Below are 25,635 nucleotides of genomic sequence, written 5' to 3'. Positions count from 1 at the left end.
CCTAGCACTATTTTCATGAGAAAATAGACACAAAGGATATACCCGCAGAAGCGCCTTTATAACCAACCCATCAAAGCCTCTGAATTCATGCTAGGCATGAACATGGCACAAGCAAGGGTTTCTGTGGTACTAAGGACATTGTTTCCGAGAGAGGGGGGGGGGGGGCAGGGAGGGGAGGGGGGGGGAGGGGAGGGGAGGGGAGGGAAGGGAAGAGAGAGAGAGAGAGAGAGAGGAGTTCCGAGTTGCAAGCAACATACAAACAAATGGTGACAGTGCGCCTATGATTCTGCATGACACTGCGATGTGCTCTTGAATGTCACCAAGGCTACCAAGCTGTCTGTACACCAATGACCTCAGACATGGTACTTGGTCTCCACTGCTCTCCTGCCGACAGGACTTTAGGGCATGCTCTTTGCATTGCTGTCAGAGACTCGCCTCTCTCTCCCCACTTGCCCTTGACTACTGGCCGGATAAAGAGGACAGAAAACTAAGCAGACATGCTTGCAAGGAGCAACCTCAGAAGGAGCCTGTCCTCTACGGCCGAGCCTGGGCTTCGTCATGGCTCCTGCTAAGGCCCAGAGGCCTTGACCACACATTTCGGGGAGGCTGCCAAGTTCCAGACAAGGGCCACCCTGCTGTGGACAGGTAGGTGCGGTGGAAAGAAAAGAAAACCCACCTGGGAGTAACCGACGACGCGCCCCTCGGCGTCGAGCACGTTGAAGTTGATGACGGGGCCCTGCACCTCGGGGCTGCAGAACGCGGAGTCGCAGTAGATCCGCACCACGGGGGCCCCGCTGGGGTACCGGAGGGCGCGCAGGGCGGTGTAGGTGTACCGAGCCAAGGTGAAGGTGTGCTGCTGCACGTTCTCCATGCCGCCTCAAAGACGGGAGAAAACGCCGGAGAGAATTACTAGTTTGATAGCAAATCCACTCGCTCCTTTTCAAGAAAACGTGATCCTTATAACTGGCAGACCTGGACCTGATGTTCATGATTTTAAATACTTGTAAATATTTGGTGCTGCCCACAAGATAAATGTTCAGGTCTTTGGTACTAGACAAGTTTACCATTGCTGAATTTTCCCGTGGGAATACCTGCCATCCTATCTAATAAAAGAATAATATGCAAATTGACTGTCACTCCAACACACAACAATGGCTGCCCCCATGTGGACACAAGATGGCCAGCAGGGGAGGGCAGTTAGGGGTGACCAGGCCTGCAGGGGAGGGCAGTTAGGGGTGACTAGGCTGGCAGGGGAGAAGTTAGACTTCAATCAGGCTGTCAGGGGTTGGTTAAGTGGTGATCAGGCTGGCAGGCAGAAGAGGTTAGGGGCAATCAGGAAGGCAGACAGGCGAGCAGTTGGGAGCCAGCAGTCCTGGATTGTGAGAGAGATGTCCAACTGCTCATTTAGGCTCGATCTCTCTCCTCGCTCCCGTGCATGAATTTTGTGCACAGGGCCTCTAGTTCATATATATATAATCTTACACACCTACTACAATCTTTTTAAAAAACAACAACAAAAAACAATGAAGTTGGAAAACTCAGGGTTTGCTCTATTGGAAAACAGACATTGTCGATCTACTTTCAAAGGTGCCCTGGCCCTGTCAGACCCTGCCACTTGCATTTGGGTGCCATGTTGATATCTTTCCTAGGGAAAGCGCCCTTTTTCAGTGCCCATCCTGATTACCACCTCCCTGTCCTGGTTGACGCCCACCCACCTCCCTGCAGGGCACCTCCCTCCCCCCATGAGGCCGTCCGGCTGAGACTAAGGACCTGCGGGGCCCCATGGCTGTGACGAAAGAGACGGAGAAAGGGCTGCCCATCCGTGAAGCCACGCTCCTGGTTCACCCCAGGGCCCTCTCCACATGGGCACAAGCGGTGCCACCAGCTCTAGAAGCTCAACCTCCAGAAGGGGCACAGCAGGATGGCGGATGCCCGGCTCACCGGCCGGAGCTTCCTCCAGGCCTGTACCTTTGTGTCCAGGCCCAGGTGATGGGAAGTGGCATCTGTGTGTGTCAGATTACAGCGAGCGCCCACACTCCTGTGCGCTCATCAGGAGGGAAATATGCAGCTGAAACCGGTTTGGCTCAATGGATAGAGCGTCGGTCTGCGAACTGAAAGGTCCCAGGTTCGATTCCGGTCAAGGGCATGTACCTTGGTTGCGGGCAAATCCCCAGTGGGGAGTGTGCAGGAGGCAACTGATCGATGATTCTCATTGATGTTTCTAACTCTCTATCCCTCTCTCTTCCTCTCTGTAAAAAATCAATAAAAAATATTTTAAAGAAGAAAAAGAAGAAGAAGAAGAAGAAGAAGGAGGAGGAGGAGGAGGAGGAGGAGGAGGAGGAGGGAAATGTGCAGAGGCCGGAGGCAGACACAGCGATTGGAGGCTCGGGGTCAGGCCTTAGTCATCCTGCATGTAAACCCACGCCTCCTGCCTGCCAGCTCCCCAGTCCTGGAGAAGGCAGTGGCCTCCCTGAGCACTGGAGGAGGCAGGCTAGCCATGGGCCTGGGTGGGGCTGCAGGGGGCACCCAGCAGGGTGAGAGTGGAGGAGGCCTTGGGACCTGTAACCCATCCCAGTGCTGGTGCCTGGATGTCTCCTCTGCTTCCGTGAGGCCATTCATGTCCTGCCTCGGTTGTCTCTTACCTACAAAACTGTCTGTCACTGACAAAAAGCCCGTCCCTTGCTCTTGCCTCCGGGGTCCCTGAGAAGCCCTTCAGCGCCTGCTCTACAGACCGTCCCTGTACAGCTGCCGTGTGCCGGTCATGCACCCCCTCTCCTTCATCTGAACCCCCCCAGGCTGGGCTCCCCGCAGGACGCGGGCCCCGGGAGCCAGTTCCACGGGATGACCATGTCCCCTACCTGTGAGGCGCTCCAGGGCATCAAATCCGTGCTTGAGCGCTATCACGTCGAGGAACGGGATGGTGCCATCCTCAAACCTGTAGCCAGGGTGAGAGAAGGAGGTCAGGTGGGGCCGCGTCTCCACATGCATGTGGTGGCACGTGATGACGGGCTCAGCCACCTCTGTGAGCGCCTTCTCTCTGCCGCCTCAGAAGCATCCCTCTCCTCCTCCTCAGGGCAGGGGCTCTGCTCATCAGACCCACCACAGCCTCCTCGGGGCGGCCGAGACCCAAGGCCTTAAAGACAGTCGCCGTCTGAGACATGAGCGAGCAGCGAGATGCCTGGCTGCCCTAAGAAGACACACCTGCCTGGCACAAGCTGCCCACCTCTCCCTGCCTTCACAGGCCCTGTTGGCTCAGTCAAGTTTGGGTGTCATGTTGTTCATATGCTGTGGCTATCTTTCTATTCTCACTTAACCATGTTACACATTGACTTATCACACAGGTATTCAAAAGGTTTTACATTAGTGTTTCTGTTTTAGGGTCCCCCAATGACGGGGCGGACGTTCTAAATAAAAAAGACGTCCACTAGCCTCACAATGTTCCTGATGCCAACCCCATCCTGGTGCTTCACCTCTTAGCGCTAAAGAATAGTATCTTGCTAGAGAGCCACTGTTTTTATTTTTAATCCTCACCTGAGGACATGCTTGTTGATTTAAGAGAGAAGGGAAGAGAGAGAGAGAGAAAATCAGTGTGAGAGAGAAACATCAATTAGTGCCTTCCCATATGTGCCCCAACCGGGGATCAAGCCCATAACCTAGGTATGTGCCCTGACCAGGAATCGAACCTGCAACCTTTCACTATATGAAATGACACTGAGCCACACCGGCCAAGGCCAGAAACCCACTTTATCGGAAAAACAGGAGGTGCTGAGATCAAGCCACTTGCCCCTGACCCCACGGCTGGGGCATGTTGGAGTCGGGACTCACTCCCCAGCGAAACCAGCTCTGGGGCCTACACACATGGCCAATCACTCCGCTGCCGAAGCCACGCCACTCTCTGCAGGACCCCTGAGTCTGCTCCTGGGTCTGTGGAGGACCTGACCCCCTTCCCATCCAGGCCCCAGGCCTCCTCAGACCCAACCTGCCCCAGCCCCGTGGCACCCCCTCCTGTTGGGACCCTGAGTTCTCAGCTGCCCGTTTCGGCCTCTCACATATTAGCTGTTATGGGTCCTATCGCCATCGGGGAAATTCCTGAGCATGAAGCATGGTGCCTGCCTGCAGCCAGGGAAAACCCCGGCAGAGGCCTGTGCGTTGGATGCCACCACCTGCCTGCCGGCCCTCCACTGTCCTTCGTACCGCACGGCGGGGCTCACGGAGGCAGCTGCTCACAGTGCTGGCAGCCCCGTGGCCTCTCGTTCAGCTGATTCCTCCTATGAACCGGGCCAAGCAGGGCTGATTCCAGCTGCTCAAAGCCAGCGATGCTGTCCACGTGTGTGCACCCTCGTTCACAATCGTTCAAATTGCCGAAACCGGTTCGGCTCAGTGGATAGAGCGTCAGCCTACGGACTGAAAGGTCCCAGGTTCGATTCCGATCAAGGGCATGTACCTTGGTTGCGGGCACATCCCCAGTAGGGGGTGTGCAAGAGGCAGCTGATCGATGTTTCTCTCTCATCGATGTTTCTGACTCTCTATCCCTCTCTCTTCCTCTCTGTAAAAAATCAATTATATATATATATATATATATATATAATTTTTTTTTTAATTGTCCAAATCGCTGCTTTCATGGACACCCCTACCGGAATTCTGTGCAGAGGTCTGGGGCCCCTCCTTCCTCTGGGAGGACCTCTCACCTCTTCTGCGTGCAGCCCTCACCCACAGTCCATCTGCTCCCCCCCTTCCTCTTTAAGGGCCCTGCCAACAGGAGCAGAGTTCACTGAGCCATGGCTTCTGCCCCCCGCATCTGAGCCTGCCGCCGGCCTCCGCGTCCCTGCCAGGCATGGTCAACCCCTGACCCCCGTGGCCCAGCCTCTCCTGACCCCTCCCCCCCTGCACAACCCCACAGGCTGCACAGCCAGACCCCAGACTGGCTGGACTCTGCCCCCCGCCCCTGCCCCGCCCCCCCCCCAGGCTAGATGACCTTTCTGCCAGGGACGGCCTGGGGACGTAGAAGTCCTCTCCGGCCAGGTAGGCGGCCGCCGTGCCGCCTCCGAAGTAGGTTTTCCGCAGCAGCGGGGCGGCCCGGCGGTGCACCAGCAGCGCGCCCAGGCCGGTGGGGAAGCCGAGGATCTTGTAGAAGGAGAGGGCGACGAAGTCCGCCGGGTGCGCCGACAGGTCCAGCGGGGAGGTGCCCGCGTAGGCGGCGGCGTCCAGCAGCGCGAACCAGCGCCCCGGCGCGCCCTCGCCCGCCGGGCACAGGCGCCCCGCCGCCGCCTCGCCCGCCCAGGCCAGCGGGTACCGGGTGCCGGCGAAGTTGCTCTGGGCCGGGTAGCAGAAGAGGTGCGGCGGCTGGCCGTCGGGGCCAACGGCGGCGGGGGCAGCACCCCGTTCCTCCTGCGGCCGCAGGGCCTCCGGCCGGACCGGGACGCAGGTGGCACCGCGGGCCGCGGCCACCGCCCGCATGCCCACCGCGGAGGTGTGGCTGTCGGTGAGGTAGCAGAACAGGCTCCCGCGGCTCCACGGGAAGGCCTCCGCCACCAGCTTCAGGGCGGCCGTGCTGCCGGCGGTGAAGACCACGCTGTAGTCCTCCGGGGAGGTGCCGAAGTGCGCCAGGACCCTGCAAAACACGGAGTTCGCAAGGACCTGCATGTCCACTGCACGGCGCATCCCACTGCCCCCATAGCTAGACCCAAGCCCAGGCAGGCTCTGCCATCGCTGTGAGGTCAGAGCAGGTGTGAGAAGGATTCGAACCGGCAAAAGCACCTTGCCTCCCCGGTGCCAGCCCTCACCACAGGAGAGGAAACCCACAGCGGCCTGGCCTCAGTGGAAAACACTCTCGCCTCTCTACCACCGTGCGTGGCAAGTCCCCAGCTCATTCCATGTTGCTTTTAAGACTGGCGACCCAGGATCCCTTTCAAACTGGAGATAATTTGAAACCGTATCTATTCAAGTCACTAGGTACCCCTTGGAAATTACTTACCGAACACTAATTACTACGTGTGGAAAAATATTAAGAGTCGTTTCATGTGCAAATATTAGTTTAAAAGAAAGGGGGGGGGGGTGAATAAAACAAGATGCCTAATGAAACATGAAAAAGAAAAACCAGAGAAACTGTTTTTATTCTCTCTGAAAATAAGACTTAAGACCTGTGTCGCTCCTTATTACTCTGGTCCCCAGGAACGGGGGCACCAGCCCAGACACACACACACACACACACACATACACACACACACACACACACACACACACGGCGGTACGCCCCTCAGCTGCCTCCCTGTCAGACCCCTTTGGCACCTGCTCACTCTCACCTTCCCAACCTTGGACCCTGATCTTGTGTGTGTGGCCATTTAACTGAAGGTGATCCTCCTGAAACCAGTTCAGAACCTGGGGTGTGGGCAGGTGTAGGAAGCGTGTCCGTACACCTGGGAGAGCCTGCTCCAGAGGCCGTCCCTCCGCTCACCTGTAGCGCACCTGGTCCACGGTGTCCTGGGTGAGCCTGCTGCTGATGTTCTGGCTGTGAGGGTTACCTGAGGGGTTCCAAAGACAGCCATCAAGTCACTCACTGCTTATGGTCTCTCCTTTTCTACTCCTCCAAATCCCTCTCCCTTGATTTCTCAAAAAGTTAAGCATGAAACTATTATATGATTCCACTCCTACATACACAATAGAAATGGAAACATGTCCACACAAAAATTCATGCACAAGAATGTTCACAGCAGCTCTATTTGTAAAGCTAAATTCTGGGAACATAAGTGTCAATCAACTGGTGAACAGATAGATAAAATGTAACATATCCATACAATGAAAAATTATTTGGTGCCCTAACCAGTTTGGCTCAGTGGATAGAAGGTCGGCCTGCAGACTGAAGGGTCCCAGGTCCGATTCCGGTCAAGGGCATGTACCTTGGTTGTGGGCACATCCCCATTAGGGGGTGTGCAAAAAGCAGCTGAACAATATTTCTCTCTCATGGATGTTTCTAACTCTCTATCCCTCTCCCTTCCTCCCTGTAAAAAAAATCAATAAATATATATTTTTAAATTTTTATTTAGCTTGAACCTCAAAAGCATGCTAAGTGAAAGATGCCATAGGGTGGGGTGTGGAGGCGGGCTAGAAGAGCTCAATGAGGGAGGAAAGGGGGACGTATGTAATACTTGCAACAATAAAGATTAAAAAAAAAAAAAAAAAAAAAAGACGCCAGACACAGAGATCACATCTTGCATGATTCCACTTGTATAAAACTAGAAACCTGGTGCACAAAATCCGTGCATGAATAGGGTCCCTAAGCCTGGCCAGTAATCGGGGCCAATCGGGGCCTTCAGGCTGCCGGCTGTTGGCTGTGGTTTTCCTTCATTGTGTGCCGCCCCCTGGTGGTCAGTGCACGTCATAGCGAGTGATTGAACTCCCAGTCTCCCAGTTGAATTCCCCAGAGGACACTTTGCATATTAGCCTGATAGATAGATAGATAGATAGATAGATAGATAGATAGATAGATAATAGATAGATAGATAGATAGATAGATAGATAGATAGATAGATAGATGATAGATAGATAGATAGATAGATATAGATATCCAGCAAAGATGACTGTATAGAGAGACTAGAGAGACAGAAAGTAGTAGATGAGTGTTGGCTTGGGGTGAGAGTGAGTGGGCAGGTTGAGTGGTTGAGAAAGCAACAGAGATCAATGGCCATCAGAGATTTTATTGAGAGAATGAAAATATTCTAAATGATTTATAGTGAGACTAAAAATCATTGAATTGGCCGAAACCGGTTTGGCTCAGTGGTAGAGTGTCGGTCTGCGGACTGAAAGGTCCCAGGTTCGATTCCGGTCAGGGGCATGTATGTTGGTTGTGGGCACATCCCCAGTAGGGGGTGTGCAAGAGGCAGCTGGTCGGTGTTTCTAGCTCTCTATCTCTCTCCCTTACTCTCTGTAAAAAATCAATAAAAATATATTTTAAAAAATAAAAAAATAAAAATCATTGAATTGTACACTTGAAACATGTGAATTTTGTGGATATAAAATATTACTCAAGAAATCTGGCCCAGCTGGCATGGCTCAGGAGATGAGCATAGACTAGGTCATAGATCAATTCTCAGTCAGGGTACATGCCCAGGTAGGTTGTGGGCTGGATCCCCATTGTGAGGCGTGCAGGAGGCAGGCCATCAATGTTTCTTTCTCATCATTGATGTTTCTATCTCCCTCTTCCTCTCCCTTCCTCTCTTGAATCAATAAAAAATAATTAAATTTTAAAAACCCTGCCAAACAAGTAAAACAAACAAGACAGGATCTAGGAAGAGCCTCTGGAACTGGAAGTCAGCCAATACGAGAACCTCTTCTAAAAGTTTCCCAACAGGTGGCCAGCCCGGTTCTGTCATTAACTCCGGGCAGCCACGCTGCCTAGAGACTCCGCTCCCCGGACTGCACCCAGCCCAGCGCTTCCTGACCATGTGGCCTCGGGAAAATGACCTGCCTCCCCGGGCAGTCCCCTCGCATGGACAGAGGAGAGGTAACAGGACCTGTACCTGAGCCTGCCCTGAGGAGGGAGAGATAATGCAGGTGAAGTATTTGGAACAGTACCTGAAGCGCAATGAGTGCTCAGTACAGGTTATTGTTATCATTTATAGCTATTATCATGACCATGGTTACACCAGCTACTACAGTTATTTTGAGAAGGAAAACCCCTATTTTGTTAAAACAAACAAAAAACTGCTGTTTGGAATTTTCTGCTGTTTATTCTTAGATAAAATGTTTGCTTTCTAGCCTGCTTGTAAAATGAGGATCATAAAATTAGCTGTCTGACCTGGCAGGTCAAGATTAGGTATGCCCATAAAGTTAGCTGTGTTTGTTTTCAAGGACAGCAGGGAGATAACCACTAACTGCACAGAGAGCTGGCTCCTTAATAAAAAGGGAAGCTCTGCTTGTAGCCTTGCTTAGAATTTGAATTCATTTTCTCTATGCCCATGGCTCCATGAATAAAGTGAGTCTCTCCAAACTCTCCTCCTGCATTGTTTGATTGTTCGGTAGCTCTGTAACAATTTCAAAGTCGCTTTCCAAAGTTATCTCCTGAACACATTATGCTTTCAGTGGCTTGCCATCGTTTCTAGAATAAGGTTCAAACTCTACAGAGCACCCATAAGGTACCTACCTACCTTCTCACTCATGCCTCCCTCTGAGTTCCCGGGCTGGTTTGAAACCGCAGCAGGGTCCTGGCTCATGTTGTTCCCTTTGCCCTCCTCCTGACTCTTTTCCAAGTGAACTCCTGCTCATCCTCCAGCATCGAGCCCACTCCTCAGAAACCTTCCCTGACGCTCACACTGCCCACCTGCTGTCCCTCTGCAGATCCAGACGCCATGGCCCAGAGGCCTCTGGTTCACAGCCCTCCACACAGTTGGTAATTCACATTAGAGATCACTGACTTGACGTCTTGCCCTGACTAGACCAGAGTCCATGAAGGCAGGGGCTGATTACTTTGTGCCCATTTGCACCATGCCCCCGACACCAGAGGGGCTGGCAAATATTTAGGGAGTGAATGAATAAACACATGCCTGTTCCCCCAGTCCCAGAGGCCCTCCCACCACCAAACACAGCATCTTGTGCCTCTGTGCCTTTCCTGGCGCCGACCTTTTCTTCTGGAAGTGGCACATGTGCCCCTGAGCCAGGTCCCCCATCCTGGCAGCAGGCAAGTTGTAAAAAATGACGTGTTTGCCTGACCCCCTCATCATCGTGCTTATTCAGCTTTGGGTCCCAGTTCGGTCCCGTCTACAAACCCAACATTTATTCAGCAGAGACAGATCCTCTGAATGTAGTCAGCTAACACCCAGTGCAAAAATGAGTGACGGCGCATTCTTCTTTACCGTAAACATTTTCCAGGAGGTCGCGCGTGAAGCTCCTGAGCTGGCTCTCGGGGAACAGCGTGGCTCCTGCGTGGTCCAGGTAGACAGTTCCTGAGAGAGAGCACAGAACGAAGCTGTGGCTATTTTTTAGACGTTTCCCACTGCTTGCACCTAGATCTTGTGTATGTGAGCGTGAGCAGTGCCCATGGGTTGCGTTTGGGCTTAACAACAGGGTGCTTCTCAATCCAAGTGCAGACACGAGCAATGGAAGAACTGCACTTTCCATAGTTAATGAGCCTGAGAGTCTTCCTGACTAACCAGCTCTCTCAGGAACCTGGGAGAGTTTCTCACACAAAGGAAGAGCCAAACAGACCCTAGAGCTAGTTCACCTTCTGACTCACACCCTCTTCCCGTTTCTGTGCCGCCTCCCTGGCCTGGAGACCTGATTCTGCTTTCAGTGGTGAATTCTACATCTCTCTAAAGCTTTGAGCACTCCAGAGAATACTAGTAACTTGCATGATCTTTCCGGCCTCTTTCACAAACAAGGAAGGCAAATTCAGATGAGAGTAAGAGGTTTATCATCAGGTGGTCAAGACCAAAGGGTTGGATAACTCACTGCATGGGTGAAGGCATGGGAAAACAGGCCAGCTGGTACATGGCTGGTAGGAAGGCAAATTGGTACAACTGCGCTTTTTTAAAATATATTTTTATTGATTTCAGGGAGAAAGGGAGAGGGAGAGAGAGAGATAGAAACATCAACAATGAGAGATAACAGAAACTAACCTACTGGGGATCGAGCCCACAACCCAAGCATGTGCCCTTGACCAGAATCGAACCCAGTTTATGGACAGCAATTGGGCAATATCGGTAATACTTTACAATGCAAACTCTCTTTGACCTGCCAATTATTCTATCTTATAAATAACTGTGCTCTTATGAAATGGGCTCTCTATGAAGATATTTCTTTCTGACCTTTATCAATACAATATTGTCTGATATAGACAAAGATCAGAAATGATTTAAAGGTTCATCACCATGTATTTAAAATAAAGGATTCTTATACACTTCTCTGGTACTTTAAAAGTACTGATAGGGAACAAACTCTGAAACACATTTTCAAGAGTTATACAATGTAAATAGATCCATTCATTTTCTTGGCTAGCTATCCTGGCTAGAACCTCTGGTGCAATGTTGAATACCAGTGGCGAGAACAGATATCCTTGTCTTGTTCCTGGTCTTAGCGGGTAAAGCTTTCAGTTTTTCACCATCAAGTATGATGTTGGCTCTGTTTATTTGTTTATAGATGGCCTTCATCTGGTTAATTAAATTTCCTTTGAGTCCTAGTTTATTGCATGTTGTTATCATGTAAATGTATTAGCTAGTCCAGAAAATTATTGTTAAAATAACATTCTTTTTTTTTCCTCTTTTTTTTCATTATTTTCTGTGTATATATCTTACCATTGCCCCCCCCCCACCTCCAATACATACCCTCCCTCCCCAGAGTTTTGTGTCCATTGGTTGTACTTATATGCATGCATATAAATTCTTCGGTTGATCTCTTATCTCCCCCATATCTCCCTACCCTCCCCGCTGTAATTTGACAGTCTGCTTGTTGCTTTACTGTCTCTATATCTATCTTTTGGTTCATCAGTTTATAATGTTCTTTATTATCCATAAATGAGTGAGGTCATGTGGTGTTTCTCTTTCTTTGACTGGCTTATTTCACTCAGCATGATGTTCTCCAATTCCATCCAGGTTGCTGCAAATAATAAGAATTCCTTCTTTTTTATGGCAGCATAGTATTCCATTGTGTAGATGTACCATAGTTTTCTGATCCAATCATCTGCTGATGGGCACCTAGGCTGTTTCCAAATCCTAGCTATTGTAGATTGTGCTGCTATGAACATAGGGGTGCATGTATCCTTTCTGATTGGTGTTTCTAGTTATAACGTTCTCTTTAAGTGGAGAGTCAGTGATACAAATTACATACAAAAAGAAAGGCTTCCATCCCCCCCCTCCCCCCAGGCCCTGGGGAAGATGATCCAGGACCCAGGACCCAGGTAAAACCTGAGGGGGGAGGGGAGGAGGCTGAGGCTTTGCCCACAGACTTGTGCAGGGCCAGGGAGCCATTTGGGAGAAGGCTGCACTGGCCTTTGGTCCAGAACCTCATGTTGCAAAACTAACTAGAGATCTAAATCAGCTAGAGATCTGCTCTTAGGAGGTCAGCCAGCACAGTGGCTAACAGTGCAGAATCCAAGTCAAACCAACCTTAATCAAATCCTGCTAGCCATTTGGGGTCCCTATTCCTTCATCTGCAAATGGGATGGAAGTTAAATGAGTTGGTGTATGACAGGGCCCAGTCCAGTGCCTGGCACACATGCCACAGGGTTCGGCTGTCCTTAAAAGAAGGCAAATTACTCCAAACCAACTGGCATTAGGTCTTCAAGAAAGGAAACCCCAGTGTCTCTTCTGGGTCATGCTCCTCCAGCTCTCAGTTCCATCAATAGTGGCCATCAGCACCCTGAAGCTTCAAGAAGCACTTGAACCACGTCTGTGTATTGAATATGCTCCCTTCACCAAGACGAAGAAATTCCCACCCAACTGATTAGGCAAAATATTTCAGACTTGAAGGTTAAGCATTTAACTACCCAGAACTACCACTTAACCAGGCAAATTCTCAAGCCTGCAGAAAATCTGTGGGGTGACGGGGAAGGAAGAGAAAGTAAAAGTCATATTATTTTGGCTTGTTGTGTTTGTTTGATTTTCCTCTGCCCTAGGAGGGGGTGGAGGGGACAGAAATGTTCCAAAACTCCTAGTGGTGGGAGAGGTGAGTTTAGTCCACAAAAGCCTACTTCAATCACAATGCAGAGAAAAACGCTGGAAACCTGCACCAAGTAGATAAATAGATAAATAAATAAGGATGCACACAGCACTACCACAAGTGCAGGAAGTCCCCAAGTTAGGATGATTTGACTTAACAAATTTTATTTTATTTTTACTTTATGATGATATGAAAGTGATACCCATTCAGCAGAAGCCATACTTTTTGAATTTCGATCTTCTCCTGGTCTACTGATATGCAGTACAATCTTCTCTTGTGATGCTCAGCAGTGGAAGCAAGCCGTGGCTCCCAGACAGCCGTGCCATCGCAGGGTGAACAACGGATGCCCAACTGCAGGTTAATGCAAGTGCTCTGAGCACGTCTAGGTAGGCTAGGCTCAGCGATGGCGTTCAGTAGGTGTATTCCATGCATTTTCCACTTACGATATTTTCTGTGTATGATGGTTTTATCCAGAGATAACCCCCAGTAAGGGAAGGAGCATGTGTACAGTGGATGTTAAAGGGGCTCTGAAGCCCAGCCTGAAACCCTGGCTGTCCCATCCAAATTACAAATTTGAAGGGGAAGGTGCTATTCCTTAAAGCACATGTGTCAAACACAAGGCCCTCGGGCCAAATCCGTCCCGCCAGGCCTTGCAATGTGGCCCGCACCGCGCTGTCATCACTGCACTCCGCTGCGTTTCCATCACAATGACAGTTTATGACTGTTCAGTAAACCATTCGGCCCGCGATTTAGGCTGGATTTTAGATTTTGGCCCCTTCTCTGATTGAGTTCGACACCCCTACCTTAAAGGACAAGAGTGAAACTAGGAGGTGCCCAGAGAATTCAGCACTCCTTTTTTATTATATTTTTTTATTTTGGAGGGGTGAAGGGTGGGGTCAGAGCTGGAGGAGATTAAGGTGCTAAAATAATTCCTGACTGAATGACTACAGCCTCTGGGACTTGCTTCAAATGGAAGGGAAATCTCTCTCCCTCCCTCCGCACCTGTGGGTGTTCAATATACTGGTCTATGTCGGTGGGTAGGAGATTTCTATCATAAAAACGCTCAGGGAGCTGAAACTGGTTTGGCTCAGTGGATGGAGGTCGGCCTGCGGACTGAAAGGTCCCGGGGTTCGAGTCCAGTCAAGGGCATGCACCTTGGTTGCGGGCACATCCCCAGTAGGGGGGAGAAGGGGATGCAAGAGGCAGCTGATTAATGAATGTTTCTCTCTCATCTAGCTTTCTATCCCTCTCCCTTCCTCTCTGTAAAAACTCAATAAAATATATATTTTTTAAAAAACAAACAAACAAACAAACAAAAAACGCTCAGGGACAGAAGGTGGAAGCAGAGGGACAAGGGCACAGTCTCCTGCAGGTGAGTGTGCCGCTTTCAACCGGGAGGGAGTGTAGCAGGCCGGCCTGCAGGCCCGCCTTCTGCCCGAGCCTCCCCCCCTTAACTACAGTCCGGGACACGCCAAAAGCAGGCCACACCCCTCAGAGCCCCCAACGGGGGGGTGGGGGGGTGAGCGGGGGAGAAGAGTCACTAACTGGAACTTCAGGAAATAACCCAAACAGCTGGATCAGCTAACCGATTCATGACATGTGGGTGGCCGGTGTCTTGCCACGGGGAGGCGCAGCCACCAAATGCCCACCGAAACCACAGGCACACCTCCTCCGGGCGCGGCACCCCACCTGCCACTGCACCTGAGCGCCAGCCCCGCTCCGGGCTAAGCCTCCCACGAGATCTCTGGCAGAGGGTCAGTGCTCCCCTGCGGCGCGGGGCGGGGGCGAGGCGGGGGCGCGCGGGGAGCCGCCGCAGGGCCAGATCGGGGTGGATCTCACCCTTAACCAGCTTGTTCCACCTCCCAGAACCCAAGGGCACCCCGACCTCGTGCCCAAGGTCCAGGCTCGCCTTGTACCCCAGCTCGTTAGGGGGTGGGGACTGAAGGAATGAGCAAACTGTCAAAGTTGACAGTTTGCTCATTCCTCCAGGCCCCACCCCCTAAGGAGCTGGGTGGGGGCAGAGGCATTGTTCTAAAATGAGGAGGGAAAAAAGGAGGTTTCGGAAGTAAAGGCCGCCTGTGCGCTATCTCAGCGGACTGGAACGCAGCTGTGGGGCGGGGGCCCTGCCCGGCGGCCGCGGCCTCGGCCCTGCAGGCGCGCGGGCCGCCCCCGCGGAGGAGCGGGAGCCGCAGCCCGGGACGTCCCAGGGTCAGGCAGCCCCGCTCCCTCCCAGCCGGACCTTCAGAGTCCGCAGCCTCGATGGCGGAATCCAGAGCCCTGATCGCGGAGGGTGGGGGCCGGCGAAAAGGGCGTAGGTCGGCCCGATACCCCCCGGAAAGTCTGGCAAGAGCAGCAAGAAGTCCCGGGGCTGCAGGCGGGGCCTCGGGGAGCCCTGTGCACGCAGCAGACGCGAGGGCAAGTCCCTCCAAAGCTTCCCATTCAAAACGCGCCCCAAGCCGAAACCGGTGTTTCTATCAGTGGTAGAGCGTCGGTCTGCGGACTGGAAGGTCCAAGGTTCGATTCCGGTCAGGGGCATGCACCTTGGTTGCGGGGGATGCCCGCAACCAAGGTACATGCAAGAGGCAGGTGTGCAAGAGGCAGCTGATCAATGATAGATGTTTCTATTGATAGTTCTCTATCCCCCTCTCTCTTCCTCTCTGTAGAAAATCAATAATTTTTAAAAAAAAAACCGCTCCCCAAACTAGGGAACGCGCTGCCCCCTGGAGCAGGAAACCCCTTAGAAGCCGCGTGCCCACCCCCCACCCGGAGCCCCTGCCACAGGTGCCCGGCTCACCTGCCAGGCGCCCGAACTCCCGCGCCCGCAGCGCCCGCAGCCCGCGCCCGCCCTGCCCGTAGCCGTAGGCGGGGGGCTGCGCGCTCGCCGCCCGGAACCGCTCGAAGGCCAGCAGCTCGGCCCCCGGCCGCGCCGCCCCGTCGGCCATGGCCCCGGCCTGCCCGCCGCGCTGTCCGGGCGGCCGGCCGGGAGAGGGGAGAGCCGCCCGAGGACTCCGCCCGGCGCCCGGCCGCGCCTCCCTCCCGCCTCCGCCCGCACCGGCCGCGGTGGGCGGCGCGTCCGGGACGGACGGGATGGGCCGGGCCCGCCTGGGCCGCGCTGACTCACGAAGTTTCGCTTCTTTCCTGCCTTTCCCACCTGCGGCCGGGGACAGCGTGCCCGTGTCTGTGGCCGCTCAGAGCAGCGTCCCCACGGCGCCCGCGGAGCTGCCCGGACACGGGGGCTAAGCTCTCCTTGTCTGGGTCCCACCGGGAGGCCGGCGGAAGAGGGAGCAGGTTGCATGTTCTGCTCGGCATCCTCGTCGCCCTCCCCGCGGACGCTCCCGGGTCCGAGCTTCACAGTTCCGGGTCCGAGCTCTCTGCAGCGGGATCCAAGATCCGGGGTGCGGGGCAGGGCGTCTGCAGGGACCTCCCCGGGGGCGCTCCCAGGAGAAGCGTGTGCTCGCAGGTCCTGAGAAGTCGGCTGAGTGGGGTGGGGGTAAGACTGGACATGCACGAGGCTGTCTAATGAAGCCCGCACCCGGTAGCCAGGAGGAGACCTGGACCAGAGCGCCCACATCCCGGATGCCCGGAGCAGTGGCCGGTCCCGGGACGCTATTGCGGCCAGTGCTGAGGGCATGCCGGGGTCCCCCTCCCCCCCACCCCCCCAGCTCAGGAGGTGTGGGGCCGGGCTCGGGGCGGTCGGTCAGGTGCCCAAAATAGGGCCCCGGTGTGAAGTAGGGGGCCTGTCGGGGAGTGGAGTGAAGGGGGCCCAGGTCCGGGGCCCCGGTGGGGTGCACGGGCAGCGTGCTGGGTCCTAAGGGATTCAGAAGGGGGCCGGGTCGGGGACCCGATGTGGGGGCCCAGGAGGGGACCTCTGACTCTAGATCACGGCCGAGGGACACGACGGGAAGCGTGCGCTGCAGCCAGGCCAGGGGCCCAGCCTCTCTGCCGTACAAAAGCGCAGAGATGCCCTGGCCGTTGGGTCAGGTGGTTGAGCGTCGCCTCTGGCACAGAAGGGTCACCAGTTCCATTCCCAGTCAAGGCCTATGCTGGGTTGTGGGTTCAGTCCCCGGTTGGGGTACGGATGATGCCCATCCCACCCTTTTCTGATACCTTCTGGTGATACTTCCAGCAAGAACTGTGGGTTCTGATGCCATCTTGGCCCCTATCCGCCGTGCTTCCTCCTGTAAATGACTTCCGGCAACGATAATGAAAACTGTTACACCTGTCCCTGTGTACCGGGAAGGGCACTCCTACCTGTGCTGATGACTCAGCAATTCAATAGGCAGGCGTATGAGAAAGAGTAACTTGCTCAATGGCACATAGAAGAAATGGAGAGTGGGGCAGGGAAGGTCCTCCCAGCAGCGTCACCGTGTGTGTGTGTGTGTGTGTGTGTGTGTGTGTGTGTGGTGGAGGAAGAAGGTGGGGCAGGTTTGGGGCAGGATTTGAAAGGCTTTAAGCCAGGCTAAGGGACTGGAATTTTGTTCTGAAGATTTTTAAGATGGTTTGGCAGACTGTCTAATGGCGATGACCAGGGTGGATGGGGTGGGGAGAAGTGGGCACAGGAAAACCAGCTACAGCTTCTGGCAACTGTCGAGCCTGGAATCGCTGAAAACGGCACAAGCTTTGTCAGGGGCATTCACCTGCATTCCCTGGGTAGCTGCTCCCTGCTAGGGACACCGCAAGTGCTAAGAAGACAGCAGTCCACAACACGCCTCTGGGCCTGAGAAGGACATGAAGGAGGTGGGTCCGCAGTCAGATCACCCCTCCACACTGCAGAGGCAGCGAAGGTGGGGCTGAGGTGAGTCCCACCTGGGGGACGGAGGGCAGCACTCATGTGTAAAGGCCTGGAGGTAGAAAAGGCTCAGAACATTCCAGAAGCAAGAAGTTCAATGCAGCTGAAGCACAGACTGTGGTTGTGTGGGGGGTGAGGGGTGAGGACGAGCAGCGAGTCAGACTGCAGTGCAGGAGGACACCGGGAGTCCTTCAGATCAGCAGCTGCGACAGTCTCGTCTGACCCCCTGGCAGCAGGAGCAGGAGTGGGGTGAGGGAGGATGCAGGCGGCACTGTCCTGCAGAGACTGGGCAGGAGCTTTGGTGAGGAGGCCCAGAGGGTGCAGAAGTGATGGAACTCGGAGACAAAAGGGGATGAAGGAAGACTGGCTCAGGGTGACGGGTGGATGCAGGGAGCAGGCATCTAGACAACGTGAAGCTCAGTCTAGGTCTAGGATGTCTAAGTGAAGATTCAGGCCCAGAGTTCAGGAAGGGCAGTGTTCAGGGTTGGAGACACAATTTATGGGACGGGTCATCCCAGGAGCTGGGGAGTGTTCAGGGAGAGGGCAGAGCCTGGGGATAGTAACTTTTCAGGGGTCCTGGCCTCCAGCCCCTGGTTGGTGAGAAGGTACGAGGTGGGAGGAGCCGCAGGAAAGTGCCTTGGCAGCAGCTAAGGCTGAAGATAGGTGGCATGAATAAGGGTGGGGAAGGCAGTCCATTGTCATTGCCAAGTCTCTCCAGGGGAGGAACGGTAGAGGTTTTCCCACTGGCTTACACCTCCAGGCCTCGTGACCATGGAGGTAGCTGGGGCCGCAATTATGATGGATCAAGTTTCCTGCCAAGTAATTGGGACGGGGGTGGGGTGAGGGGTCAGAGGCTGGATTTGGCTTGGGTAATGAAATTAATCTAGTACTTCCTGCTAGAGCGAAATGCATCCCTCCCGCTCAGTGAGAAACGGCTGGCTGCGTATCTGGGTACCTGAGGAATCAGAAGCAGGCTGCACAGCTGGGATCAGTGAGAGGAAGCCACAGAGCAGGCTTCTCCTCAAAGCCTGCAGAGTCAGAGCTCTGGTGCAAGGACTGGAGAGCAGCGGAGAGGAAAATCGGCAGCCCAGGAAACTCCTCCCCAAGGGACAGGCCTTTCCTGTGGATGGAAGCTAAAAGGGCAGCTAGTTGTTGGGAACAAGGCTCCATTCTATCTAAGCCCATCCTGTTCAAAACAACAAAGCCCCACCCTTAGGAGGCAGACCGCAGAGAGGACGGCAGCCCAGCCCCGGGCAGGGATCTTCCTGAGGCGGTTTTTCTGGGGATCGGCTCCTCCCCAAGTTCATTCAGGGGAAGGCCATCCCCTTCCTGGTCCCTTTTGTGTGGTCTCCTTCCTCCTGCTCTTTACCCTCTAGCTCTTCATGCCACCAAGAGAGGGAAAGAATCTGATAAAATGCTCTTTACTGACTGGTGGCTTACACTGGACGATGCTTCCTCCGCCAGCCAGCCAGCCAGCCATGCTGTCAAACTTACCTTGAATTCACCAAATATTTGACAACGCTGGATGCTGTGGAGAACAAGAAAACAAATCTGATGCCCCGGGGCTTAGGCTTGAGTGGGCTTGGATAGTGGGCTGTCGTGGGGTGCCTGCCCGGTTTCGCTTTGGAAAAACACCCAAGGCAGAGATGCCATGTGGTTCTAATGGAGCCCACCCCGCCTCCAGCTCCACAAGTGATCTCAGGACTCTGGGTCCATCAGATGGGCCCTCAATGTGTAGCTTTCTCCTGCCCACTATGTTTGGTTCAGGATGTTCAGGTCCAAGTAACGCGAGCGACTTTCATATTTAAGGGATTATCAGTAGGCTCTTTGATATGAGCAAGGAAATCTGCCACTTCAGGGGCTGCTTTTCATCCATGAAGGAGGGCAGCCCATCCGCTGACAGAGAGTTACTGAGGAAGATGCTTCAGGACAACTTGGGAAAACTCTCTATAAGCTCAACTAGCAAAACAATAACCAGCCATGGATTCAGTTCTCCAAGACGAGGCCTGCTCTCAGGGGAATTTCAGGGATTGGATTCTATGCTGGAAAGGGCTCTGAAGGACTGAATCTGCTCTGGAACCCAGCATGCATGGGATCTAACATCCCCGAGTGCCAGTGGGGTAGGAGGCTCAGGTCCTGCAGCTGGGAAGCAGGGAAACAGCAGTTCAGGGAGTGCTGCCTTCCGAGGTTGGGAAGCTCAGATGCTCACTGCCTTGGTGCGTGCACACACACACACACACACACAAACAAATACAGACCCAATTGTCTAGAACTGCAATATGGGTGCCCACTAGCCACATGTGGCCACTGAGCGTTTGAAATGTGGCTAGTCGGATTTGGGCTCTAAGTGTAAGATGCACTTTATTTGTACAAAATATAATCAATGGGGGGGGGCAATGTTAAAATATGTACACAGATAATTTAATTAAAAAATGTAAAAAATATATATATAATCAATAATCTTTTCTATTGATATGGTGAAATAATACTATTTTGGATACATTGGGCTAAATGAGTCATTAATATAAATTTGACCTGCCCTAGCCAGTTTGGCTCAATGGACAGTGTCGGCCAGAGGTCTGAATGATCGAAGGTTCAATTCAAGTCAAGGGCATGTACCTCAGGTGCAGGCTAGATCCCTGGCTCCAGGCGGGGTGTGTACAGGCAGCACCCAATAGATGTCTCTCTCTCACACCGATGTTTTTCTGATGTTTTTATCTGTGTCTCCCTCCCTCCCTTCTACTCTCTCTCAAAATCAATGGAAAAATACTTTAATACTAGAGGCCTGGTGTGGTGGGGTCCCTCAGCCTGGCCTGCCTCCTCGCAATCCCGGACCCCTGGGGGGAAGTCTGACAGCCTACAAAGATCATCAGAAATCCATAGTCCGCCATCCCGCCTAGGGGTGTAGTAGTGCACTAAGCGGCAGGTGGCTGGGGGAAAGCCTGTGCTACTCCACTCATCCTGGCCCCACTGCGCCTGCCTCCACCGCCTTCACCGCCACCACCACCACCCAGCAGTGCTCCCGCGGTGGGAGCGCACTGACCACCAGGGGGCAGCTCCTGCATTGAATGTCTGCCCCTGGTGCTCAGTGTGCATCACAGCAACCCATCAACAGGTCATTCGGTCCCTTTGGCTTTTATATAGAGATTGAAAATTAAAATATTTTAACACTCCCTTCAAAATATCCAATGGAGTAAAATATTCTTGATTCCATGTTCCAAGAGTATCAGGGCAAACCTCCATTCTCGCCTGAGTCTTCCTACTACCTCTCTTTTTTATAAACCCTCATCCGATGATATTTTTCCCATTAATTTTTAGACAAAGTGGAAGGAAGGGGAAGGGAGATGGGGGGGGGAGAGGGAGGGAGGGAGGGAGGGAGAGAGAGAGAGAGAGAGAGAGCGAGCGAGAGAGAGAGAGAAACATCTACGTGAAATAGATACATTGACTGGTCACCTCCTGCCCCGTATGCGCCCTTACAGGGGCTGAGGAACCTGCAACCAAGGTATGTGCCCTTGACTGGGAATCAAACCCGAGACCCTTCGTGCGCAGGCAAGGCTTTAACCACTGAGTCACACTGGCCAGGGATCACATCCCCTCTTAACATTTTCACCCCAACTTCCAATCCCTATACCCACCTCCCAAACATCAGCTGGCATACCCAACATTGTTTCTCTCACCTTCTTCCCTCTGCTCATTCTTCCCGGGGACACCCTTTACTCTCATGACTCATTTGTGACTTCTGATAAAATCAAATGATTCTGAGCGTGACTTTTTAGTCCCTTCATCTATCAGACTACGGTAAGTGTTCAGATATTCTGCTGTAAGTCAAAGCCCAAAAGAAGAACCCATCTACTTTTAAAGAATGAAAGAAGTGGCTGGCTACACTTCAAGCTCCCGATGGCCTGCCAAATTCCTGGAATGGTTGGTGTGTACTGGGAAAAGGGGTTAAGACCAAACTTTGTGTGGTCTAATTTACAAAAACTGTTTTTAAAAAATTGAGTAATCTGGCTTTCATCTCTTTTTTATTTTCTATGTCTTCCTCTGAAGATGATGATTAATGATACATCCCAAAGAGAGGCATGTAAAAAGAGAAATACAAGTTCAGTCAGGAAGCAAGACAGAGTTCTTATCTGAAATATATGGATGCAGATCTGAATCCCAGAAGGTATGGGCAAGGTCCTGAGGGGTCTGTATATATAACAGTTTTGAGTAGAGTCTGAAGCTTTCATCAGATTTCAAAGGGTCTGTGATACAAATTAATATACTCCTATAGGACTTACAAATGAAACTCAATGAAATTATGAAGACAGATAATCCATTTACATGATTTAATGATGTTAAGACACTAATGATTACGTGCTTGTAGTCATTAAGTCCATTACAGTGCACTTCTGTTTACTTTGTATATCTTCACAGTATGATCTTCACCACAACTTGCAAAATGTAACCACTCAGGGCCTTCTGCTTCCTTCTGCTCAGTTTTTCCATTACAATTCTTCCAGCATAGTTTTTTGATAGCAAGTGTATGGCTTTGACTAAAACAAAGACAGAGAAAGCATTCAATGAATGTATTCTATAACTAAAAAATATTTTACTGGGTGCTTACCTACATGCAATTTAACTAGTATACTCTTACTATTAATATTAACATAAATTAAATCAAAACCTGAAAATCACAATGTACAGGTTTTAAAATACCATCACTAATTTTAGTAATTTTATTCTAACCTTGGAAACATCTTTTACTTCATTACTAATCAAGGATACCACCAAAAGTGCAAGAAATAGATAATGACTTTCCATCAAATTTTGTTTTAACGATCAGTGGAATTCATGACATGGCTGTTAAGACCAGCCTTTCAGATAACTTTACTGAATGTGTTTCTTTAAGAATTCTAACACTGCAACATATTCTAGATTATTCTTCTGATACTGCCGGAAGCCAGATCCAGCATGTCATAATTGCAAGAGTTTCATCAAAAGGTTGATGGAGCCAAACCGGTTTGGCTCAGTGGATAGAGCGTTGGCCTGCAGACTGAAGGGTCCCAGGTTCGATTCCAGTCAAGGGCATGTGCCTTGGTTGCAGGCACATTCCCAGTGGGTGGGGGGTGCAGGAGGCAGCTGATAGACGTTTCTCCCTGGATGTTTCTAACTCTCTATCTCTCTCCCTTCCTCTCTGTAAAAAAATCAATAAAATATACTTAAAATAATAAAATAAAAAGGTTGATGGAACTTGTTGACTCAACAAGGGCTGAGTCACATATGTTATTGCCTGCTGGAGAATGGTTGGTTAAAGGCATTTCCCCAAACCTGAAAAGGATGATTATTTGGTCATCTTAATATACATGTAATGCCTCCTACTGGCCAAACACCTGTACAGCCACAGGCAATTCCCCAATCTGACAATGCTTCTGTAGGAAACCCTACCCTTTGATGTGTATTTCTCCACCTTGCCTTAGGACAAATTGTGTTAATAAAAAGCAAAGGGTCCTGAGACGAAGAGAACTTTGCTCCTTTAGCTAGGCTCCTCTGACCCCCAATGCCTTTCAAAATTATCTTTTGTCACTGGACTCTTAAGTTACACACAACCTTTCTCCAGATTGCTGAACCCTTCTTAATGCCGGAACAAGAACTCCAGCATGACACCCCTATGACATGGATGGACTCTTACTCACATATTTACTGCTGGGTGAGGAAGAATAGTAAAAGACTTAATAAAATGCCCAGTGAAAGAACCTTGGTCTTTAATGTGATCTTCAAGTGCATGACCTTGAGCAAGATGCTCATATTAATGCCCACCCCCACCCCCAAGGCAGACCTACAATGCTCCCAAGCATAGATTATTAATAGACATCTATGAAAACATATTCTCTGTAATTTAACCTGCAAATCAGGCATCCAAACCAAGAAGGAATAAAGTGAAAGACTTATATTTTAAGGCAGTAAATGAGAAAAATGACAGAGCACACAAATTAGACTTTCAAACTGAGAGTCTCTGTCACCTGATGCACTCGCAGGTTCAAAGGCAGGACTACAGGTTAATCTTGAAGCCTGAGACATTTAAAATCAGCACACAGGGAGCTATGCCACCATATGACTGAGCCCTCGCGAGTGGCCCCTCTGGGAGGTCACACACATCTCACAGTGCTGCTGTGTCTCAATGCTTCCGGAAATCTTTCTAACGGAAATGCTTCCACAGTCTCATATTATACATGCTATGACTTAAGTAGAATCAGTGACAGCTCATCTTCGCATGAGGATGGATTTGATTAATAAAAACAGTTAAGTCATTTGAAGATGAGCTTTAAATGTGTAATCTGTAAAGATAATATGCAAACAAGCAATTCAGTCAAGCAAATTCTTAAAAAACAGAGTTAACAAACATCAATTTCAAGAGATATACCATACAACACAGGGTTGCCATTCAGTGGTAAGCACTACAAATTCAGATCTGTGTCCTCCTCCATGCACACATGGCATAAAATGTGCCACTAAAGATTGCATGGTTTCTATGTAATCTGATGGAAGCAAAAAATAGGAAGAAAATACCTTTGGCTTGTTTCCACACAGGGGGCCCAGTCATTTACTTCAGGAAATTGATTAGTCTTTTTCCAGGAGTATAAACAAATCCTTCCACACTCTAACCCTATTGCAACAATGTACCTGTTTTTGAGGGAGGAAAGGAGGACAGTTATTAATTTAGCAAGAATTTCTGTTATCTCAACCATCACTCCATGTAGCTCTCAGTGTTCCCAACCACCCCACATCTACAGAGATCTCTATTTAAAACCACCAGCCCAGAATAGGGGCCCTTGCTGTCCTGTGCCCTCAAGGGGCTTCCTCTCCATTGAGGGTGCCCACAGTTTTACCTCTTCCTCCCCTGGCAAAGCCCAAGAACCAATGTTTCCCTGGCCAGCTGCAGGGGCCCCATTCTGTTGAAGATACTTATTCTACAGAAAGTACCACAGTCCTGACTTTGGTGAAGTAAGAACCTTTGAGCCACACTCCCAACTTCCCTTTCACCACGTTGAATATCGCAAGTTCTACCAATTTAAAAATTCTTATGAGAAATATAAACATTATGAAAAAAAAATCAGCTCAGAAGCTATGAGCCCATAAGTGTAGGAGGGCTACAAACTGAAACCCATGAAGCCCTACAGAGACTCACCGTTGGGACAGGTTGAGCACCGGGCAGACGCTGACGGCTGTCACAGACCCACCCACGTCCAGGACGGAGGAGCAGGGGCCGACGCTGTGCTCGATGGCGTCATCACTGGAGTCGCACTCACCCCAGACAACCACCTAACACAAACAGGCCAGACTCTGTAAAGCTTTCTCTCTGCGAGGTTTCCAGCAATGACATAGATATGCAAAACAACTGCTCTGGCAGTCAGAAAAATTCAGCACTTGCATGTGTGTTCCAGGACGGAGAAGACTTTAAGCACACAGAGAAGCCACAGTGTAGCAGACACAAGTTGCTGAGACCTCAATTACCTACGTGTGTCACCCAAAGACGGACTGTCCCTGCCAGGGGTTATCTAGCATGCTCTTCACACTCGGGAGGTCTGATCCAACGAGATTCAATCGATCCTGTCCTCACTGAGGGGCTCAGGCACCTGCCCACGAAGTTACCACAAAATGTACAGGGACCCATACATCACCCACTCTTCCTCTACATCACCCACTGCTCAGGCATCAGCCCAGCTGTGGGGTAACCTTGAAGATAATCCACATAAGACACGAGGTTTCTCTGGAAGCTTAGTCCTGAAGGGGGTGTGATTGGTCAAAAAGAAGTGGAGAGGGGAGTGAAGTGGACAGTAATTGCAAAATGCAAGACAAGATTATGAGTAGAAGGCTCTGCCCAAACAAGTGGAAGAGCATTTCTGAGCATGTGCAGTGGATGATGCCCTGTCTGTTTCAGCCCTGGCGTATCCCTGAGAGCCACAGCTGGGCCATCTGCTACTGGGCATGACTGTGGAGGGCAGGGCAGCCCTGCTCCCTGGGCAGCTAGCAGAGCACAGGAAATAAATGCCAGGGAAGAATTAAATAAAGTGAAGGTCTGAGGAAAAGCATTTCAGGGGTTGACGTGTCAGCGTCTCACTGCTCATGCTGGTCCTGACTTCAGTAATTTGTACCATGACTAGGACTGGCAAGGGCAGGGAAACACTCCATGGTGTGCAAGGAGGACCTTAGGAAAA

At 51.4% G+C, this 25,635-nt stretch overlaps 2 protein-coding genes across 12 annotated transcripts in view; both read right to left on the bottom strand.

Moving 5' to 3' along the window:
* MOCOS (molybdenum cofactor sulfurase) overlaps window positions 1-16,037 on the bottom strand; it is a 41,860-nt gene extending 25,823 nt beyond the window's left edge. For 2 of the 8 annotated variants that reach the window (XR_006740256.1, XR_006740255.1), the window contains exons 1-6: window positions 15,443-16,033; window positions 9,849-9,938; window positions 6,455-6,521; window positions 4,976-5,611; window positions 2,859-2,935; window positions 677-876 (exon numbers count right to left, since the gene is read on the bottom strand). Coding sequence is in view for 5 of the 8 variants with exons in the window: in XM_045574325.1 (XP_045430281.1) it covers window positions 677-876; window positions 2,859-2,935; window positions 4,976-5,611; window positions 6,455-6,521; window positions 9,849-9,938; window positions 15,443-15,590 (1,218 nt within the window). In the remaining 3 variants the exon portion in view is untranslated. Of the gene's footprint in view, window positions 1-676; window positions 877-2,858; window positions 2,936-4,975; window positions 5,612-6,454; window positions 6,522-9,848; window positions 9,939-15,442 lie in introns of all 8 variants that reach the window. The other 6 variants (XR_006740254.1, XM_045574325.1, XM_045574323.1 and 3 more) reach the window with 6 other exon arrangements.
* A 5,405-nt stretch (window positions 16,038-21,442) lies between these two features.
* Window positions 21,443-25,635, bottom strand: part of ELP2 (elongator acetyltransferase complex subunit 2) — a 28,669-nt gene continuing 24,476 nt past the window's right edge. For 3 of the 4 annotated variants that reach the window (XM_036417530.2, XM_036417531.2, XM_036417533.2), the window contains 3 exons: window positions 24,606-24,739; window positions 23,987-24,100; window positions 21,443-21,972 (listed from right to left, as the gene is read on the bottom strand). In XM_036417530.2, the coding sequence (XP_036273423.1) occupies window positions 21,816-21,972; window positions 23,987-24,100; window positions 24,606-24,739 (405 nt within the window). In that variant the 3' untranslated portion in view covers window positions 21,443-21,815. The remainder of the gene's footprint in view (window positions 21,973-23,986; window positions 24,101-24,605; window positions 24,740-25,635) is intronic. The other variant, XR_004984248.2, reaches the window with a different exon arrangement.

Source organism: Pipistrellus kuhlii, unplaced genomic scaffold (genome assembly GCF_014108245.1).
Source record: "Pipistrellus kuhlii isolate mPipKuh1 unplaced genomic scaffold, mPipKuh1.p scaffold_m20_p_6, whole genome shotgun sequence".
In the NCBI taxonomy this organism is placed as follows: Eukaryota; Metazoa; Chordata; class Mammalia; order Chiroptera; family Vespertilionidae; genus Pipistrellus; species Pipistrellus kuhlii.
This window is presented reverse-complemented; position numbering and strand designations above follow the sequence as displayed.